General features: G+C 44.7%; 1 protein-coding gene across 1 annotated transcript in view; it reads left to right on the forward strand.

Moving 5' to 3' along the window:
* Positions 1–1,279: 1,279 nt before the first annotated feature.
* The window catches only part of LOC311190491 (calpain-8-like), a gene marked incomplete at both ends in the record, with an annotated part of 30,465 nt that continues 9,278 nt past the window's right edge, over positions 1,280–22,466 (forward strand). Inside the window, 12 exons of the mRNA XM_084262420.1 lie at positions 1,280–1,516; positions 4,089–4,158; positions 12,803–12,921; positions 13,626–13,759; positions 14,060–14,228; positions 15,119–15,202; positions 15,815–15,900; positions 17,627–17,701; positions 18,690–18,850; positions 19,560–19,735; positions 20,415–20,426; positions 22,089–22,300. Coding sequence (XP_084118546.1) covers positions 1,280–1,516; positions 4,089–4,158; positions 12,803–12,921; positions 13,626–13,759; positions 14,060–14,228; positions 15,119–15,202; positions 15,815–15,900; positions 17,627–17,701; positions 18,690–18,850; positions 19,560–19,735; positions 20,415–20,426; positions 22,089–22,300 — 1,535 coding nt within the window. The remainder of the gene's footprint in view (positions 1,517–4,088; positions 4,159–12,802; positions 12,922–13,625; positions 13,760–14,059; positions 14,229–15,118; positions 15,203–15,814; positions 15,901–17,626; positions 17,702–18,689; positions 18,851–19,559; positions 19,736–20,414; positions 20,427–22,088; positions 22,301–22,466) is intronic.

Below are 22,466 nucleotides of genomic sequence, written 5' to 3' on the forward strand. Positions count from 1 at the left end.
AGTAATTCCCTCGGCCCTCAGGCTCCTCTACCTGAGCCCACCCAGAACCAAGTCATTTCATTTCCTCTTCTGCACTCACGCTCTTCAAATATTTGCAGACAAGCAACCTGGCTAGCCTCTGTTTGGACTCCTTATCTCAACAGGGTTCGGTCCTTGAAAATTCTCTCTTCCCTTCCCCACGCCTTGTGTCTAAACTCATGAAGGGGCAGTCAGCAAACATGCTCTCTGGCAAGTACACTTACTGTTTACCCACCTCTTAGCTGGACACGCAATGGGCTGGGGAAAGCTGGCCATTAAGTAGGAAGACAGCAGGGAGCAGCTGCACTCCGTGGAAAACTGCTCCTGGTTCAGCTCCTGAACCTACAGATGTTTGCAGTCACCTTGCCCAGAGAGGTGTGCACCCCTGTGCCACGACAGATTGGGAAGAAACCTGGAATTCTTCTACTACAAGAAGAGGAACCACTGTTTTGTAAGGTCCAAAAAGCCTTCTGCACTCGAGGATTGCAAAAAGGCTTGTAAAACTTTTTCTATGCAGGAAGCACCACGGAAAGACTAAACATGACAGCTAGCTGCTCACTAGCTGAGATAAGACCCTGCTTTTACAGTTCACACCTTTTATTGCTCGTTAATTAATTCATAAAAATGGCACTGCTTTGAGAGTAAGTTTATTTTAAAAAAATTTCAATAAATCTGTTTTTTTGCCAGAAGTGGGTTCAACTTTGCAACATTTGCCTGACTTTAAAACTGGCATCACCACAGCCATGTAAGCTGTAGCACTGGATTTTGTGGCTGCTTTACCCTCCAACCACACAGAGCCAGATCTCCAAAGGAAGGAGAGTTTGAAACCATTTCCCTCTGTAGTTTCAAAGCACGTGTCCTCCAGCCTGATTTTCAGGGCACCGAGCACACACATACTGGCTTTCCATATGTAAACAGGTGTGTCTGCAAAAGCACTGTTTTCCCTTGCTCCTGGTTAAAAGTGTGTTTTTAAAAGGGGAGGGAATTCAAAAGCTTTTAAACAAATAACAGGGGAGTAATACAAGGCCGTGCCCACAATCCCAGCAGCACTGGCTGCGGTCCCCACTGCTTCCCTGCCCACATCACTTGGGAACATCTCAGGTATGTTATTTGCACTCCTGGTGCCTCCTCCTTCCAGGGCTGTTGGAGCGTGTGGGGCAGCTCCACCTGAGCTTGCTACTTGCCTAAATTCAGTTCCTCTTGCCCAGGAGGCCACAACAGAGCTGTGCCACACACCAGGTGGGCAGGCTGGTGGTCAAGCATGTCCAGGGTTGCAGCGAGGCTGTGCCAAGAAAGAGCGTCCGCGGATGGGCTTGGCTCCAACAGGAATGCCATTAAGTATTTGAAGCAGGACTACCAAGCCCTGAAGCAGGAGTGCCTGAAGGCTGGCACCCTGTTCAAGGATGAGGAGTTCCCTGCTTGTCCGTCTGCGCTGGGCTACCGGGACCTGGGACCATACTCCTTCAAAACCCAGGGGATAATTTGGAAGCGCCCCACGGTAAGAGTGCTTTATAACTGCCTGTTTTACTGGGTTCAGATCTAATCACAGCCCACCTGAACATCCATGCTAAATCAACAGTGAACCCAAATATCCACTATTCCTGTGCGGTTTGGGTTTTTTCTTCTATCTTGCTTTATCTCCATGGCCAGCAGAAGCAAGGTTGAGAAAGGAGTGGGGAAAAAAAAAAAATCAACATTTTCTAAGCCCTTGATAAAGCAAGGAATCCTATCACTGTTTCATGGGAACCTGATTCCTCTCTACCCATCCCAGATCCGTGAAGCTACAAGGTCAGGGTACAGTCCAGAGAAAGATGAAAATTCCCCACAGAGTGTGGGGTACCCCAGGAGATACCAACCATCGTTTGTAACAGTATCCACACTGTGGTCCTACACCTCAGGAAATAAGGCTAATACTGAAATAAAATCCTCAGTGTCACTTCAAGCCTCCTACAACAGTTAAAAAAGGAACTGACTGGAACTGTTATTACAGAAAAGTGTATATCCTATAAATGGACTTTCATTTAAAAATGGCCATTTCCATGAGGAAAGATTAGATGCTGATTAAAAAAACCAACAAGTCACAAAATCAGGGCTTCAGGGACGTTTCTGCACTTTCATTTTTCAGTCTTTTTTTTGTTTTTTTTTTCTGTCCCTACTTTGCTCCTCCTTTGTCACTTCCCCCTCCTTGCAACATCAAGATCTACTGAAAAAGGGACAGGATAGAAACCAACCCAAAACAACTTTTCTGCTTCTGATGGGGCAAAGGAGAAAGAAAGAAGGGAAAATTTCAAGGCTTTGATTTTTTTTTTTTTCACCTGAAAGGTGAGAAATGCAATCTTGCATGTTTAATAATGTTTTTATCTGTCCTAAGGAACCTGCTTTGGTAGGGGGGTTGGACTCGATCTCTGGAGGTCCCTTCCAACCACTACAATTCTGTGATAATGCCAGGTTTCTACACTGACAGCCCCAGTTGTCAGTCAGCACCTTGCTTTGGCACCTGAGTGTTTCAGCAGCAAGTACCACGGATGCGTCTCTTGGCTTTGCCTACCCTGGGGGAACAGCAGCCTTAGAAGTCTCATGAAATTATACTCAGGTTCCTCATGCAAAGACAATGTTGTCCTCACCACAGGCAGAGTCACAAGCACAGTGTGGTCAGGGGTGACCAAGGGTTGAAATCCAGCAGGGTTAAATATCCTGGCCCTGCCTGGCAGAAACCTGCCTACCTAGCAACCCCCTGCCCTCCTGGCTCTCAGCAGGGGCACAGGTGTTTTAGGAGCATTTCACCCACAAGTGACAGGGAAAACCAGCTTATCCCTGTGCACAGGGCAGAGCCCAGCTCCCCTGCAAGCACACGTGCTGGGGACAGTCTCTGCTCTCCCGTGGAGGAACCTGGTTCCAACCAGCTTGTATAGGTGGCATGTGACTCCTGTCAGAGGTCGCAGGCCTGCTCATTTCTTGGGCCTGCATCTGACAGAGGTGGCAGGACTCAGTGGGCAACCTGGAAGAGACCTGCCAGAGAAATGCCTGCTGGAAAATAAGTATCCACTGCTGGGGTGATCCCCCCAGATTGTGACTGCTGGTTTACAGACAGCCAGTGTTAGACACTCTGCTGCCAGAGGCTTGTCTTATGATTTCCACAGTGGGTTTATAGGAAGAGAGAAGGTGCTGTCATGCTAAAGGTGTGCGTGGCACTTGGCAGTGGCTCAGAAAGGACAGGTGTCTAGGTGAGTAAAGTCATACACAGCTGACTGCCACCAGATGTAGGGGAGGAAACCAAGACAAAACAGTTTCTGCATGGTAGCTAACCTACTCCTGACTCCTAGCCACTGAAACAGCCATCAGCCAGCTGACCAGCTGGGTAACAGCAGAAGCAAAAAGGATGCTGGCAGTTGGTTGGACTCAATGATCTTTTCCAACTGAAATGATTCATGGGAAAAGCTTGGGAAAAAAAAAAAAAAAAAAAAGGCTTTTGTTTCCTGTTCCATTAACTGCCTATTACAGGGTATGAATTATTGGAGGGCTCAGAGTTGTGATAGGAGGGACAGTCATTGCCATAACCTACTTGGCTGGTCCCAAAGGGCCAGGAAGAAAGAGGGGGTCAGTAATTAAGGCATTTGCATGGTTGGCCTGCCAAGAAGCAAGGTTGGGGTGGGGGAACATCCTGCACGACAGTGCCAGTAGAAACTTAGCACAGCTCCAGTGCCAGAGCCAGCAGTGACAGACACAAACTCATTTGCACTTCTTGAGCCACAACCATGGCAAGACAAAATAAGATGTAACTGCTGGGGTTGAATTTTCACCTCTGTCCCCACAATAGCAAAAATTCTCACTAATATCACTGGCAGTCTCAAGTAGCAAAGGGCTTCAGGGTTTGCCTTAAAAAAATACATTAACTCTTTGATTTAACAAGACAACATTGTTCTGACATCACACTATAGCAGGCAGAGGACAAAGGATATATTTTTTTAAGAAATGTTGAAAGTGTTTAGTATTTTATGAACATTGAAACAAGAGACAAGAACTTTTCAGCCCACAAAGGATAACGAATACTTTGAAAATGTGTCTTTCAGGAATTATGTGCCAACCCTCAGTTTATAATTGGAGGAGCTACTCGAACAGATGTCTGCCAAGGAGAGCTGGGTATGTACAGTTCTTCTGAATTTTGTTTTGGAAGAAGAAGAAAAAAAACCAAAGCAGCTTCATTTAAAATTTCCTCCTCCACAGATCATTTTATGGGTTATTTCCCAGACATAGCATGGAGAGAGAAGGGGACTTCATGGACTGGCATTTCTGCCTAAGACAGGGTATATATGGACTTGTAAGAGCTACATCAAACCTTGGAGACACCAAACTGTCTCCTGGAGGTAGGAAGCTAATTATCCCTTTGTGAGGCAGAAGACTCACTTGCTTTTCACCTCTTGAGATAGAACTGGACACCAACCTAATCACAAGAGCACATGCCCTGAAGCAAGAGAGTGGGCTTCATGCCCATCTTAGCAAAAGCAGCTCCAAAGACAGGGGAAAAGGGACACACCAGGGAAGTTTCAGCCTGTAGACCAGTCATTAGAGGCTTTTCTGTGGGGAGCAGAGCAAGTTCCAGCCTTAGTTTTGTGCAAAAATACATAACAAGGAGCAGAGTGGGAACTGGTTTAGACAGGGGCTGGGGCTATGACATGCCACTTCATGCCAGGCAGGATGGCCCATCTGCTCGCAGGCATGAGACAGAAGCAAGGACCACATCTTACAAAATGATCAGAGCACGTAGAATTAGCAATACCACCCACAGCAAGCAGATTTTTCCAAGCCCTTTGTGATGAATGCCCCTCCTGCTTGTACAGCGCTTGGTCTAGAGCTACAAGGAGCGACCAGACTCCAGCCAGGCTCTGCAAACACAGCCAAAAAAGGCAGTGTTGCTCAGCTCCCCGAATTATGGCCCAACACCGATGAGATATCTCTCAGACAACACTCCTACTCTCCTGGAGATACATCATAGAATGGCCTTCCTACCCATTTTTCTCCAATACTTGCTATTGTCTAAACAGAGCTACTACACAAGTGGCTTTGAAGAGCTGCTGCAGCAGTCACCTTCCCTAGTCTGCTTCGCTGACAAGATCCAGCTCCAGAAGACAGTGGCAGCAGCAACCTCTCCTGCCTACATACAGAGGCAAGAAGGCTGAGACTCTTGTAATGAGAATGTGATAGATTAGATGCAGAGAAATCAGCCTTTCTCCCTCCTGTGCTGCTTACCGCAGCGCTCCTGACCTTACTGGTCTTCTAGCCCATCCATTGTGCATATGAGATCCAAACAATTTCTGCAAGTCATTGGCAATAAATAATAGCAACACTGGCCCTGTAAACACAGCACCATTAAAGCAATTGCTAAAAAATTCCCTGGTGTGTGGGCCTGTGCTCCAAATGCTAAAAATAAGATGCCCAATCATATACTTGCTCCAGGATATTTATTTGGTGGATGCTGGAACAGAGTACAGGGAAATCACTTACTGTATTTTAGGAGAATGGTTCAGATAAGTAATGAAAGCAACATTTCTTGTCACCTCCAATTTGGAAAGTTTCTGTAATACAAACAAACGAAAAAGATCGTGTGCCTGAAGTAAAACCTCATTTTCTGTGGCAGTTTACAAGCAAAAGGACTGAAGAATATTACCTGCTCTTAAACTAAAGGAGGCCAATGTATTATTTGTGTTAAGCCCAGAAACTGAGTGCAAATGTCCTAAGCCCCTTTTTATTGCTGTCCTCCCCTGAACACCCTTCTGGAATCCCAGTCCTTTGTGTTAAGTGGGCTTTCATTCAAGAGAGCTGTGCCAAAATCCATCAAGTACTGGGAACAACAGAACTGGGTCCAAAAACCTCCGATGCATCTGGGGATGGCACCTGGCTCTAGGCTTTCCCAAGCCCGCATCGGTGGGCAGCATCCCAAATGCTAGTCTTGAAAGCTACCTCTAAACCTTGAAGAAAAGTCCCAAGATGCAATTCTGGTTTTTTTGTTGGGAGCTTCCATTTAGCTTGCTCTCTCTCAGAGAAAGAAAACAAAAAAATAAACATGCCCTCCCCCCCAAAAAAAACCCAATCAAAGAATCTAGCTTGTTTCTGCAAGACTGCCCTCAATTGCTTCTACACACACTGACCCTTCACAAAAATAAACTTCAGAACAGGCCTGGGACTTCCCTTTTAACTTTCAGGTATTTGCTTTACATCTCCGAGGCATATTATGCTTTTCTGGCATTTGATCCAATACCTCGAATATCAAAGTCCTTTTTACTAAAGCCCTCATGTAAAACTCTTCTGTTGAAACAGACCCTGGTTACATATTTAGACAAGCCACGTATATGACCTGTTAACGAGTCCTTTAGGGAAATACAGCCTGTTTTGAATAATCTTCTCTGGCATGTTTCCTTTCTTTTAAAAATAACACCTCAGGTCTGGGTTGATATGAACAAAAGGAACAAGAAAACTCAGAGTTAGTCTCACGCCATTAAACTTACTTCTTTGACAAAAGTGTAAGCTAGATGAATATCAGCTTGGGAAGCTTGATGGGGACTTGAAAGACTTGAAATATTTTAGACATTCTTTGAACTGTATCTTTCTGATAGCCTGGTAACAACTTGAAACGCAGTCACATAGCGTAGTTATTAAAGGTGATTTATGAAGGTTTTGTGCCGCTATCTGAATAAGTTAACCCGAGAATTGTTTGCAGAAGGTCTTAAGCAGCAAGTGGCATAAATTTAATTTAAAAAATATAAAACATACTCCAACCCCCTCAGGTTAATATTAGCTTTCCAGATCCACACTGTTTATATTCAGGGAGCACCTCTTGTGCTGAGGGCTCAGAGGATACTCCAGGCAGTAGAGCTCCCTCTGCCTGGGCTGTCAGCTGGAGAAGCCCACTGAAGCCAGTTCACACCAGCTGAGGAGCCCACCCCACGCATCCTCTGTGTGAGTCTTGTCTTACAGGCAGACTGGAGAACAAATCAAAGCCTGACAGCCCTGGGATAGATGTGATATCCTTTGTACCTCCTGTAGGTAGGACAGTGCTTAATAGTCCTAGATTTGTTCACTTATTTTGCTACAGACTATGGCCCTCCCATGGGCCCAGAGGTACTGGAAATCCTTGTTCTAGTGTATCTATCCCCTAGATCTCAAAAAATACATTAATGGACAACTCTGAGACCCCAAAGGCAAGAAAGCATGTTCCTTTGCTGGGTGCTCCTTTGCACTTCTGTAGACAGCTGGAGAGCTTAATTCATTTCCATAGAAAACTTCAGGAAGCCTTCTTTAGAAATCTCAAGCCAGGAGCAAACTGCACAGCCAGAGATTATAAAGCTAGTGGGTCAGTGATTCCTTGATGTTTGGTAGGATGCCCCAGGTACTATGAGCTCGGAAGAAGGGCTTCCAGCAGAGACTAAAGCTGAGAGCCCAATCTGCTCAGCAAGCCAGGAAGCAAGAGCCACACAACATTGCATTCTCACCCATTCGGAACACCAGGCATTGCTGAAAGTAGCCATAAGCCAGAGTATAGTCAGGACAGAAATGCCTCTGCACAGACCAGTTAGATCTTGGAAGCAGATGCTTGGACTTTTGGCTTAAACTCACTATCACAAGTTCAACAAAGAGTTTAGATGCTCTGTGTCCAGACACGGTGATGGTAGTTAAACAGAAACTGAGTGTGGCTCTACAGCAACTGAAACTAATCAAATTTCTCATTTATTTTATGGCCTCTGTGACTGCAGTGTGCTTGGGTAAACATCATCAATACAGAGGAGTCGCTCAGCTCCAGGTCACCAGGAATTTGGTATTCTCCACAGTAATGCAATTATCTCTGTAGACCAGGAGGTGCCTGCACAGCACTGAGAACACAAACCATCTCAGTACATCAGTGAGCAGCAAGTGATTTTATTTCAAGCAGTCAAATTAATTCTCCAAGATCACCTGTGTGTATTTATAAATATATATACACACACACAGAGTTTGGGAGCCAGGCTTCAAGTTTACCCTTTCCACCACAAACTCCTCAGAATTGCTTGTAAAAAACAAAAGAACAGCATTTTGCTTTACCGACATTAAAAATTACTTCAGATCCAGGAATCAAGCTGGCTTCTTTTTAGCACATTCAGCAGCAGTGGTAAACACTGTAATTGGCACTTGTCTGAAACTTTTGTTCATGAAATATGAGACTGAGCAGAAAGGACTGTATGTGCCTGTAGCTGATTTAGCCTTGTGGGGCTAATGCTGAGATTTTTTTTTTTAAAGATTATTTTTATAAGCTAAAAGGCTACAACTTCAAACGTACAGAGTGAGCACAAATGCTTTTTGATATTGTCATTTTCCCAACTACAACTATATTGAAAATACATTCTAATTCAATATTTAAATCATTGACCAAATGGCCTCATTTCCTCTCCCTCCAAAAATTCTCTTTTTTAGGAAGGAAACCAAATAGTTTTCTCAAAATCTGGAAGATGACTTATAACCTGCAGCTGAATCTGGACAAGTTTGAGCTGCCTTTCTAAGGAGCTTGTGCTCTTCTGCTCTCCCACGGGCACAAACAAATCTCTGAAACTTGCTGCCAGCACAAAAATGTTGAACTTTAAAAGAGTAGACTTCTACTTCTTTAAAACTAGCAATATATTATCCAGTAGGGATGTGAAACCTGTCTGGGATCCCACTGCCGTATACAAGAAGATAAGAGGCAACCTGTGCGGTTTAGGCTTCATCCTGGCACAGCAGCCAGTTCCCAGCTGGTTCCTTTCAGAGGGCACAGTTGATATTTTTTCAGCCACAAGCTTAGCTAAAGTTATTAGCAAGGTTTAGAGAATCATAGAACCATAGAATGGCATGGGGTGGAAGGGACCCCAAGGATCATAGAGCTCCAACCCCACTGCCACAGGCAGGGCCACCAACCTCAGGCCTGGATCTACACAAGGCTGACCAGGGCCCCATCCAACCTGGCCTTGAACACTTCCAGGGATGGGGCATCCACCACTTCTCTGGGCAGCCTGTTCCAGCACCTCACCGCTCTTTCTGTAAAAAACTTCCCTCTAATATCTAATTTAAACCTTCCCTCCTTCAGCTTTAATCCATTCCCCCTTGTCCTGCCATTGTCTATCCTTTGAAAAAGTTGAATCCCCTCCTGCTTATAAACTCCCTTCTGGGACTGGAAGGCTGCAATGAAGTGCCCCCCCCCAGCCTTCTCTCTTCCAGGCTGAACAAGCCCAGCTCCCTCAGCCTCTCTTTGTAGGGCAGGTGCTCCAGCCCTCTAATCATCTTCGTGGCCTCCTCTGAACCCTCTCCAACAGTTCCACATCTTTCTTGTATTGGGGGCCCCAGATCTGGACACAGTACTCCAGATGGGGCCTCATGAGGGCAGAGTAGAGAGGGACAATCAGCTCCCTGTCCCTGCTGGCCACCCCTCTTCCGATGGAGCCCAGGATACCATTGGCCTTGCGAGCTGCTGGAGCACACTGTTGGCTCATGTTAAGTTTCTCATCCACCATGACACCCAGGTCCTTCTCAGCAGGGCTACTCTCAGTAGGACTCCACATTACCCAAGGCAGGCATGGCTATTTTCTAAGGCCACATTCACCAGTGCAGTTCTTCCAGCACGGTCCTTTCCTTGCGTGCTCTGAGCAGACTTGCCCCCGGTGCTTCCCCAGGAGGTTTGATTCCACAGCATGTTTGTGGGAGGCAGAAATGCCAACGCCAGTCACTCTTCCAGATGCTCAGAAGTTAATTCATACCGTGAGATAGCAGTAAAGGATTTCACGCTGCATTTGGCATCTTATGGGGTTGAGATTCAGAAATTGTTTAGTTCCAAGCTGGGTAAATAAATAAGATATTTAAGGAAACCCCTCTCATTTCACTGATTCTTCTGTCTAATTGTGCATCAAACATACACCATCCTCAGCAATGCTCAAAGTAGATTCCTCTTCACAGACCTTAAAATTCTGGCCTGGACCAGGAAGGGGAAAACGTTGCAGATGTTACACATTGGGAGAGCACCAATTTGTTGCTTCTGCAGACCTATGGACTCACCAGGGCAGAGGGACAGAACAGGGACACCAGCACCACTCCCAACCCTGCCACCTTCTCAGAAATACTCTTCTATGCTTTGCAGCGTATCAGGAAGAGCCAGGGCAGCAAGAAAATCAGATGTATTTGAAAAAATGATTGCTTCAGTTCTAAATTTGTAAGACACTCAATCTTTTTCCTTGGAAGAGCCGTTCCCCAGACTTCTCACCATTATTCATACCTCTCTAAGCAAAACCAGAAACCATAACAGCATAAGGCATACACCTGTACCAGGAAAGCTCAAAGAAACATACAAAGTAGATCTAAATTCTCAGCCTCATTTTTTCTGCATCTACATTTTTTCGGGAAAGGAGGGTCTTAAAACCCTTTCCCCCTCCCCCATCTTGGGCTCACCTAATTTTGCTTACTTTATACATAGGTACTTTGTGGTGGTTTCACCCTGACTGGAGGCCAGATGCCCACCCAAGTCACTCTATCACTCCCCTTTTCAGCTGGACAGGGGAGAAAATATATATCGAGAAGCTATATCCCCCTTCTTCACTGACCTTGGTGTCTGCAGAGTTTCTCACATCTTCTCACTCCCTTCTCTGGTGACAAAAAGCATCCACTTGCAGGGTTTTTTTCCCTTCTATGTTATCACAGAAGCACTATGACTGTCAGTGACGGGCTTGGCCTTGAACAGTAGCAGGTCACTCCTTGAGCCTGGCTGGTATTGGCTCTGTTGGACCTAGGGGAAGCTTCTAACAGCTTCTTGCACAAGCACCACTGCAGTTCCCACTCCACCTCCAAAACCTTGGCATGCAAACCCACAACAGTACCTGAGGCTGGGAGGAACCTTCCAGGGCAATTAATTGAGCCCTGTCCAACAGAATGCAAAATAATTTGTAAAATAATTAGGTGAGTTTGAGAAAGTTTTTGCTTCTAGTTTTTCTAGTGGATGAAGCTTTTGTACTCTTTCTTCACAACAGCAACCTTTTCCTCTTTTCAGTGTAAGCATCTCACAAGCCTTTTATTTCAATTTACCTTCTCTTCTGCAAAGGAAATCCTACATTTCAAAGAAGAGCTCTTGGCTCACACAGCTTTTCTGCAAAGTAGCATTTAACCTGCCTCACACTTCCTCTCCAAGTTTCACTGAGCAGTACAAATTTTTCTAACCTCCTTGTAAGACATGCAGGTGGATGAGGAGAAGCAGGGGAGAAGCAGGTAATCCAGCTATTTTCTAACCCCTTCCAGCTTGAATGTGCCAGGGGGAAGGCTCAAGCAGCACTTCACACACTAATACTACGTTTTCCCCTCCACACTGGAAATGCCTGGGCTGACACACAGGGTTAGATCACACTTTTGCACCCACATCCCATCAGCCAGCTTAGGTGATAACAGGTCATCACACCAGTAGCACTTCTTTACAGGTGTTTCTCAAGTCACCTGCTTGCCTAACCATGAACAGGTAGGGTCATGGGGACCCAGCTCATGGGGGCATCTCAGTACTTCCCAGTGTTGTACAGGTCCCAGAGAGCACACAGCACCAGGCAAGTCTCCATATCTTACCATTATAATTATATTCATTGTGGCACTAAGTCATAAAGTCCAAGCCAATATAAAGATTTAACTGCTGCTCTAATATGCTAAATCATGCTACAATTAATCTCTTTCCTCAAATTCTTGATTAGCTTATCTCCACTGCAGCAAGAGCCATTATGCCAGTTCCTTTTGCAGAACATGGGCCTGCACAAAGAAATGATGTCTTGGCACAGATATCCACAAGGAACCAGGAAAGTTATAGTACCTCAGACCAGCTTTGTTTTCCTAGACCTTATGCACATCTCAAATAGCACAAAAGTTCATCTTGCTGTTTGCAGTATGCAAATCCTGTGAGAAACCCATAAGTCATTGAGTTTCCCAGGGGCACTACCTTTGGTGCCATAGAGGGTTCCACTTACCAAAACTCCAATACACAACAAGCAGGTAACCAACCCAGGAAACAGCCCCAGCTGTGAGACACCCAGCCTCCAGCAAGGGCTTGGCATTCCCTCCCTTCCAGGATAAGGAGTGGACCAGAGAAAGGGCTCACCTTCTTGCAAAGTTCTCAGGAGACTTCAGCTTCCATTAGCCTCATGTAGCAATAACCCTGGGTGCTGGGTCAAATTTAGACTGTCAAAGAGACAATACTTACCCAAAGGTTCCTGCTACCCATCAAATCTTCTCCAAAAGATAGGGATGGAAGCCCCACTACCTTTCCATCAACCCAGAGCTTTTGCCCTCTTCTAGAGCCTTTTAAGCCCTTGCCTCTCCCAGGTGTGGTGACTCTAGTTAGAGTACTGCGGGTCGTTAACTCCATACTGACCAACCAGACTTTGCAACCCATATACCCTTCCATGTCTTCTCCCTCTGGCTATGTTCTTGGTCTCCTGAGAGCATTAAGAAGCTTAGATAAAGCAGCTAGCTTCATTAAAAAATCAAAATAGTAAAGTCCAAACTATACCATTGAAATTCCCTCCATAATCAGGCTCAGAGGCCCTGAGATGCCTGTGTGGTCAGGGTGAGTGGAAAATGAGCGAAAGAGGTAACAGAACAAAGCAAGAGAGGATTGTTGGACCAGTTCTGAGTCTGGCAGGATGTTTCAGAGCACTTCATGCTGGTATTTTAGTCTAGGTGGAAGTGTGACATAACGGTGTAAGGATCATCTGGGAAAAACATTTGTTAATGAGCTTTTCTGCCTCATAACACTGTTTTTTAGGTGATTGCTGGCTCCTGGCTGCCATTGCATCTCTCACTTTGAATCCAGATGTTCTGTACCGTGTTGTTCCCAAGGATCAGAGTTTCCAGAAGGACTATGCTGGGATCTTTCATTTCCAGGTACCTATATGATCACGGTATCGAGAATAAAAGAAGAAAATTATAGTATTTAGGTAAAAGCAGCTTTATGTGTGGCACAGGCTAAATATTCAAGAATGACACTGTGTAAGTGAAATTGGTGGGGGGTAAAGGAGGGAGAAAAGAAGAGCTGAGTTAAATAACATTAAAAGATGCCTTCTCACTGGCTGAGTTCTGCCATCTTACATAGGGCTCCTTCTCCCTTCCCTCTCCCTCCCCTCCCCTCCCCTCCCCTCCCCTCCCTTCCCCTCCCCTCCCCTCTCTCCTCCCCTTGCAGCATTTCTACAGGGTCTTCTCCCCTCACTCCCCCAATGGACTGTACCTTAAAAGAGTAGAAAAAAAAAGACATCAGAGTATCCTGTCTGTACACTGGTTTTCTGGACTCTCCACCATGTAAGCGGTGCATGGAGCACAGACGGTGTTCAGGTGTTCTGTGTTCAGAAGTTGCTGTTAATATAGCCTATCAGCAAAAGCTTAATACAGAGTTAAGAAGCCTGCTTGGCACTTCTGAAGGATGGGAAGAGTTTGCCTCTGCTACAAGGGAGAGGAGTCCAACATGGGAATGAAACCTCACAGTGACTTCCCCAGGGGGAGCTGGTGACAGGTGAAGGGGTAAGAAGACAGTAGTGTGGAGCTGTAAAGTGCCCAGCAGCCCTACTCATCTTCTCCTTTCTTTTTTTCATCAGTTCTGGCAGTATGGGGAGTGGGTGGACGTCGTGGTGGACGACAGGCTGCCCACCAAGAACGGGGAGCTGCTCTTTGTGCACTCGGAGGAAGGCAATGAGTTCTGGAGCGCGCTGCTGGAGAAGGCCTATGCCAAGTACGGTTGCTAAGCAGGAGGCAGCACTCCGGGGTCTGCAGGACTTGACTGTGCGGGTGGTGGTGGTGTTAGACACAAGGCACTTCACCCAAATGCAGCCTCCCTTCCCCCCATTTCTTACAGTTTTCTCTAGGTCTGTAAAGGACATTGGCAACTGCCTGTTTCAAGGGGCTTTACTTGTGGTGCCCCAGGTCACACTGATGATCATGCAGACTGAAGGATACTAAATTATAAACTTTTTTCTCTGCAATGTCAATGCTTGCAGGTGTGTACATGGACCCCTTGTCATTTCCCCCACAGGTTGAATGGCTCTTATGAAGCTCTCACAGGAGGGTCCACTATGGAGGGCTTCGAGGATTTTACTGGTGGCATCTCTGAGTCCTATGAGCTGCAGAGGGCTCCTTCGAACCTGTACCAGATCATCCAGAAGGCTCTGAGAGCTGGATCGCTGCTTGGCTGCTCCATTGATGTAAGAGGCTGTGGTTCCTTTACTCTCCTTACTCCTCAGGGCTCTGGTGCATACTGTAACAAAACTCAGACCGATGTCAGACATGGGTAGGAAAGCCTGAATTAAAAGCAAGTAACAACTAATAGGAGACTTTTATTGATTTCAGTTATTAGAACTTTGGATGAAGTTTTAAATAACAAACTCTTGTCATGCATCCCTTTTTTCAAGACAGACCATGATGATATTTTGAGCCATGAACTGGGGACCAGTCTTCCTGAACTCTGTTTTCATTCTCTGAGTATCTTTTCTCATTCAAATACTGTGTAATTTCAGGTCCAGACACGCAGCTGACAGAGAAAAACCCTTTGAGAAACTTTGTCGTAGCCTGTAGTTTGAATCTGGCTTTGGATTTCAATCCTAAAGTTTACTGAGACATGTAATATAAGCTCTGTCGAGTTACAGATGAAGTTTGTATGTGTTTTGGAAACTCCATGCTTTGCACATCCTGTCTCATTATCTTGTTTGAAATCCTGGTTTGTGGCATACAGGATCACCAGAATTCAAATTTTGATATGGCAGATCTCAAAGGAGGCAGTCTAGAGCTGGGTTCACATGAGTGTGTCTTTGCAGGTGACTGGGTATGTTGCCTGAGCTTGGAAATGGATTTAGATTTAGATTTCATTGTACATTCTTGAATCTCTGCTGTGCCAAGACTGCATATTTAGGGGTATGAAACTGTGGAGGTGAACTTCTGCTGTGGATCTCACCTCTATTTAATACACTTTGCAGGAGGAATATTGACATTCATTGTGCATACCCCTTTGGATATCGTCCCCCATATTAATTGGCCCTTGCAAGCTGTGTCCATGCACAATACAGAGTCTGAAACGTGTGTACTTTTATTCCCCCAGATAACTGCTGCAGCTGAGATAGAAGCCATCACAAGCCTGAAGCTGGTAAAGGGACATGCTTACTCTGTCACTGGAGCAGAAGAGGTAAGCCAGCCTTCCCAGGGCCATTGTACAAAAAAGCTTGAGGCTGCAATATTGCAGTGCCTTCAACTTTGTGATGCCTCCCTGCAACTGGCCAGAGGCAAACGCTGCTAACCTACACACCCTCCTACAGAAGGAGGAGGTAGCTGTAGTGCTTAGCCAGGTCAGAACCTACAGGTAGGTAGTTTGCTAGTTGGTGCTAATGGAAAAGGAGGAAAACCCTCTTCCACGAGCTCACCTTCACAGTGAGCTGGAGATACTCCTGCTCCTCCAAAACTGGAATCATTACAGAGGTGTCCGTGCCAAATAACCTTGCTGTGTTGTGTGATGTCTCCTGCTTTTGAGGATGTAGATGTGCTGCTGTTTTATAGCTGATGATTTTCCTTGCAGGTATCTGTCACTATCTGAAATGGTGAGCTGCAGCTAATGGCTCACTTGGTGGCACAGGACAGTGTAAAATGAGGGTGGATGGCATCTAGGTGCCTTAAATACTGAAAATTGTAATGGAGTACACCTCTCAAGTGCAAATCGTGTTTTACCCTGTCTGAAAAGGATTGTCCTGTGATGGCTGTAACAGTGGTAGTGCTCAGGCTCTGTTTGTTGTGGATCTTTTAGGTATATTACCGAGGACAGACAGAGAAACTAGTGAGGCTTAGAAATCCCTGGGGTGCAGTGGAATGGACTGGAGCTTGGAGCGATAAGTATGTTTTTGCATGCTCCCATCTCTCTCTCTCTCTCTCTCTCTCTGCATTTTGGTATCTTTTATAAATTAAATTGGGACTATGGAGTTAATCCAATCACTAAGCACATTTAGGAGATATATTAAATCAGTTAGAATAAAAGACTATTAATTTATTAGCAAAGTTAGGTATTGATCCACTCTGCCCAGTGGACATTCTTCCCTGCCTCACAGCATCACAGAAGAGTAGGGGTTGGAAGGGACCTCTGGAGATCATCTAGTCCAACCCCCCTGTCAGAGAAAGATCATCTAGAGCAGGCTGCACAAGTCAGCATCCAGGCGAATTTTGAGTGTCTCCACGGATGGAGACTCCACAACCTCTCTGGGCAGGCTGTCCCAGTGCTCTGCCACCCCCACCGTAAATAAGTTCCTCCTCACATTTATGTGAAACTTCCTATATTCAAGTTTATACCCCCTGCCTCTTGTCCTGTCACTGGGCACCACTGAAAAAAGACTGACCCCATCCTCCTGACACCCACACCTCCAGTATTTATAAGTATTGATAAGATCCCCCCTCAGTCTTCTCTAGGCTAAAAAGTCCCATGTCCCTCAGCCTCTCTTTGTAAGAGAGATGTTCTAGCTGACCCCTGAGGAGCACCACTTGGTACAGGCCTCCAACTAGACTCTGTGCCACTGATCACAACCCTCCAGGCTCTGTCTTATAGCCAATTTTCAATCCACCCCACTGTTTTGATATGATCCCTCAGTAGAATATGTCAGCCAATCCCTGTCTTGGGAATTAGAGCAGGGATAAGCTGTTGTGCTTCTGCTTCCAGTCTAAGGTTGCTTGGCTCTAAATCAGACCAGTATTTGGTTTCTAACATAGAATCTTGAAAAAATTAGGATGTTGACTAAGCTAAGGACCTGTAAATTTGCAAATCTCTCAGAAACTATCTGGGCTTTAACTATCTTAGAATCTCAGGAGAATGGGAGTAGCAACAACTCTTTTGTTTTTGTATTCAGAATGGCATAGATTTTACTTTTATTTGGGTCACAATATATCTTTTTCATGCAACACTTTGTTTGGAAAATTTCTATTTCCTGACCTGACTGAGATGGTGCTGATGTTGTTTCATATGTAAGGATAGAAAATAGAGATAAATGTTACAATTTGCTTTGCTCCCCCCCTCCCCCCCCCCCCCCCCCCAGATAAGGTGCCTCAGTCATGTACACATCACATCCTGCCTTTGTTACACCTGCAGTACTGTGGGACAACCCTGCTGAGGCAGGTGTGGAACTGGAAGCCGATGAGAGCAGAATCCAGCATCAGAATGGGGAAGGAGCAAAGCTTTTTGCTCTCTTGTCCTTTTGTGGTCCCAAGAGCAGAGCTTATATTCTTTCACTGTGGAGCCTACCAGGTATCCCCACAGATCTTCCAGTGGAGAAGTTCTGCCCGACTTCCAGGCTGCGCGTTGCCTAACGCAGCCAGTCTGCATTATTTGTACGCTCCGGCACCTCGCTGAGATGATTTGATTTAAGGCCTATTTCTTGCACATACGGTTGGAGTCTGATTCCAGCTGTGTCTAGTCAGGTTCCAGGGTGTACTGCCACTGGAAGGGACAGGGGATCTAGCTGTTGAAGAAATACATACTCCCTTACCAGCCCTAACCGAATAGGAAGCCTAACTCTCTGATCTTGTCCTAGAATAAACCACAACTGAACTTCTTGCTTCTGTGCTTTGTCTGCAGTGCTCCTGAATGGAATTATGTTGATCCCAAACAAAAACAGGCCCTGGATAAGCAAGTAGACGATGGAGAGTTTTGGTGAGGACTATTCATTTAGCTTAATCTTTTGGACATTTTATGTGCACTTAATGCCCTTTAAGCAGTCCTTTCACTTAGACAGAGAGAAGCTGTCAGCACCAAGGGGGTTAATAATGACATGCATGTTGCTCTTACCCTTTTGCTTATCTGTCTTCCCATTCAAACACTACCTTTTATTAGAACTTGCATAACTCAGTGCTTATCCAAAATACAGCAACCGGATGGTAATAAACTTAATGAGGTGGCAAGAATGAACCTCAGATGCTCTACATTTTGAGGTTTGTTTTTGTTTTGCCTAAATGCTACACACTAATGAAAAAGTTTCGATTACCATCTTGGGAAGAGTGTTTACCCAGACCTGCTGTAAAGCCCATCCCAGTTAGCCAACTATATGGATCAGTACCAAACACATGTTACTGTGACGTAGATTGGAAAGATAAACATCCGCCGTCCTCCAGTGCAGTCAGCTATACAAGCCATAAGGCTCTGAGAAATGAGAACAGACCTCTGCTTGCATCTTGAAGTGATCAAGGACTGTCATTCATGCAAACCTACTAGGAATGGTAAAAACAAATATCAGTGACAGAATTAAGGAAAAATACCTTAACTGGGACTGTTTTTCTACAGAGTGACACTTTCATAGGGGCCGGCTCTTGCCCCCATTAAACAGCTTGTCACTGCATGTTTTGTTCCAACCATTTTAGGGCATTTACTTACTGAGCATGATCCATGAGGGATTGCTTACGGCTGGGGATGACACAGAATGGTATGACAGAGCCCATAATGTGTAACATCCATAGAGATCAACCGTCTCCAGGAGATACAGCTCATTCAGGCAGAAATTTTGTTTCCCAAAAGCCAGTTCTACGCTTCAGAGTTCAATTAAATCAGGATTTGGGCAGCTTTGTAGTGCCAGCATTTGGCCCTGTTGGGAGTCACCTCAACTGTTGTAGGCTGATGGACTAACCCTGGTCTTTCTGTGTGCCAGGATGGCATTTTCAGATTTTCAAAAGCAGTTCACCCGCCTTGAGATCTGCAATTTGACTCCTGACACACTGACAAGCAATGAGATCAATAAATGGGACCTGACCCTGTTCAATGGACAGTGGAGACGAGGTTCAACTGCTGGGGGCTGCCAGAACTACCAAGGTACTACCAAGAACTACCCAGCCAAGCGGGCGCTTGATGAAACACCAGCAGTCAAAATAAATGCTTGTGAACTGTATGGGGCTTCAGTGGGAATAACTTAGAGGTGCAGCTCTTTTCTGCAGGGTTTAGATAGTAAGAAAGAGCTTGGCAGCCTAAACCAAGATCTAATTCACACTTACTTCCTCGTCGGGGATTACCAGCCCACTAAGCACTTAATTCATGGCTACATTCTTTTTTATTTTTCCTCTCTGCCTACTTTTCATTTTCCGTGGATTTTGCTGCTGACTGGAGTAATGCTCAAAGTGTTGGGTAAGCCAGGAAAGCGTCACAGTTCAGTGGCAGTGCTGTTTCCATTCATTTTCAGGTTAGACCTCTGGAAAGGCTGGCTGGCATTTGGTCCTCTTGTGACAACAGCAGCCTTAGCCAAGGATGTTTCCTGGAGATAAATTCCTGGAATGAATGATATTAGCTCCTCCCTGTTGGTCATTACTCCTCAGGAAATACCTTGGTGCTTTGATTTGCCATGGCTCCAATTGGATACTCAGCAGAACTGTGAAAACATAAAACCATATAATGTAATGCAAAGGACTGGAAAATCTCCAGTCAAATGTCTTTCCAAAGAGATATTCTCTGTAATTCTAGTGACAGACATCTTGGTTGCAATGACAGCAAACTCTCTTCCTTTTTGCCTTGCCTTGGGAATTTTTAGCCACATACTGGACCAATCCCCAGTTTAAAATCCGGTTGGATGAACCAGATGATGACCATGAAGGGAGTTTGAATGAGCCGTGCTGTACTATACTGGTGGGCTTAATGCAGAAGAACCGCAGGAGACAGAAGAAAATGGGAGAAGCTCTGCTTAGTATTGGTTATTCAATCTATCAGGTAAAGTTTGTTCCTCATTAAAGGCCTTTTTCCCTGTCCTGTTACCCTGGGAAAAAATTAACCATGTGCTACATCTTGGCATTCAGCACTACACTTCATTTTGCAAGACGATTCAAATTCTTCTCTCGTTTCTTCCTGACCCACATAATATGGGAAGATTCAGATAAATTTAGTCTCAGGTTTTGTCCCACTTTAACAGGAGAGCAGTGTAAAACTAGAGGCAATAATTTAGCAACTATCTCATTGAGAGCCTTCTCTTACAAAATCTGAATGGGGGCAGGCTCAGGGTGCCTGGCAATTCCAGATAAGTGCTTCTGATTACAGCCTATCATTAGTGCTCAGTAGTCACTTTTTTTAAAAATAATTCTTCCCTTGCATTTGAAAATTGTTTTGATTTATTGTCTACCATGTCATTGTTCTGGTTCAGTAGTTTGGTTTTTTTTCTGATTCTCCCAGTGTTGCTTCTGTCTCTAAAAATATAATGTAAGGAACAAGTCCTCAATTTCACCTCTATTTTCTGTGATGTGAGGGGAGAGAAGCACAAGCTAGAACTTAATGTATAACTCATACTACAATACATGATTGTAAATGAAGGAGGCCTTATCTGATTTTTTTCCCTCTAATGATAGAAGCAGGTATGTAGCAGGTCTTTAACATCAGCTTTTTCTCTTCCTTTCAGATTCCTCAGGAGGTATGTAATCTCTGCTGAAGACTTCTTGCCTCCAGATGGGCACATCCTGTCACACTGGAGAATTTAACAACCAGGAAGGCTTCTTCCTTACTAATGACAGCTCTTCTAGGGACCTTTGTTCTTGAATCACTTGACAAATACCTGAAGTTCTACATAAGCATTTCCAAAGGATAGAGATATAAGGCTTTATTACAGACCTCTGAGTCCAAATCTTGACTTCATTTATACATGTTGAAATTTATCTTCCTTTAAGTTTGTAAAACAGAGGTCAGAATTTGTCTATTTAGTACAGGGGAACTCAGAACAGGATCTCCACACTCTAAAATTGAGAAAATGTAGCTCATGTTGTTTCGAAGAAATGTCAGACTCTGTGGATCCATTCCTTTTATAGTTCTGAACTGGGGCTCTCGGTAAGGAGCAAATCCTGCTCAACCTCCCCTAATCCTCCCAGATGCCAATACAGAGGTAAAGAGATTCTTCATTCCTGAAGAAAGAGGCCCCAGGGGCGTCTGTCAGTAGGAATAGCCTATACTCATTACTGAGGTCGAGCAGCCTGCGTTGCCAATTTTTCATTGACTTTTCAGCCCTTTTCTTCTCTCTCAGTAAATGAATGTATGGTCATATAGCAATTAACTGTGTTCTTTTAACAGCCTTGGCAGATGCAAAGGGAAGATTAACTTTGTATGTTGAAAAAGATACAGATCTGCCTTCTTAATTTTTGCATTCCCACTTAGTTTAGGTTTGTTTGAGGAGAAAGGATGGGGCTGTTGAGTAAATGCCAGACCCAATCTTATCTTCAGAACAAAAGAGGAAAAAAAACCCCGTATTTTGCTACAGTTTACAACAGAGCAACTGAATGATTATAAAATGTTTGATACCATCTTTGTATGCTCTGATTTTAGACTGCCAGAACCCTTATCCATATGTAGTGCTCTCCACCCTGTGTCAGCCACACAGCACTTTTTGGGGGTCATTGAATCACACTTTTTGAAAGACATCTGTGTGGAGCAAAATTCCTGAATAGGAGGTTTATAGCAGAGATGTTATGCTTACACTTCTTACATCAGTGTTTTGTTTTATGAGCTATGCAATGTCTCACTTGCTTAAGTGTCTATTGGTGTTAAAGAAAAGTTGAGCACTATTTTCCACATAATCCAAAGGAATACCCTTAGTATTACTAATAGCAATGGGGTAAATCAGCTAGTGTGTCCCCAAAAGTCTCACCCTTGTGACTAACACTTTGTCCTGTTTATTATTCTTTCCTGTTTGTCTAAAGAAATCAGAAACTACAATTCCTATGCAGTTAGGAAATTTATCTCATACCTTAAAGTGCTCAAAACCATTCTGAAAGATAAACTTGTTCACAAGCAGCCTGTGAAAGTAAAAAGTGCTCTGTTCACAGTCTAACTTAAATACAGCAGGTACTAGTCTGACCAGGTATGAGCGTACATCATGACATTTTTTAAAGATTTTATATCACAGATTGTAGAGAGGCAGGCAAAAAGATAATCTTTATAGAGAAATATCCCTGCCCCTTGTTATTATCTTCCTGACTGTTTCCCGTTTATCCAAAGAAAATCTCGAGATGGCTTTAGAAACGTGAAATTGAAATAGGGTGTCTGGCTTACCGGTGAATTTCTAACAAAAGCACATTTCCCACAGCTGGAAGATAACCCAGATATTCATGTGAACCGTCTTTTCTTCGCAAGAAACCAACCGGCAGCCCGGTCGGATCCTTATGTCAACCTGCGTGAAGTGTCCAGCCGCATGAAGTTGCCCCGGGGAGAGTACCTCATCGTGCCATCCACTTTTGAGCCTTACAAAAACGGAGAGTTCTGTCTGCGAGTGTTTTCTGAGAAACAGACAAAAACACAGTGTGTATCTGCTCTGTTAAACCCTCCTCTTCTGCTGGCGAGGCAAATAAAGGGGCCCTACAGGAAAGCGGGAGAGGGGCTGTTCAGCAGGGAGTGTAGTGATAGGACAAGGGGCAATGGCTTCAAGCTGAGAGGGTAGGTTTAGACTGGATGTTTGGAAGAAATT

The sequence above is a fragment of the Gallinula chloropus genome (genome assembly GCF_964237585.1).
Source record: "Gallinula chloropus genome assembly, chromosome: 3".
In the NCBI taxonomy this organism is placed as follows: Eukaryota; Metazoa; Chordata; class Aves; order Gruiformes; family Rallidae; genus Gallinula; species Gallinula chloropus.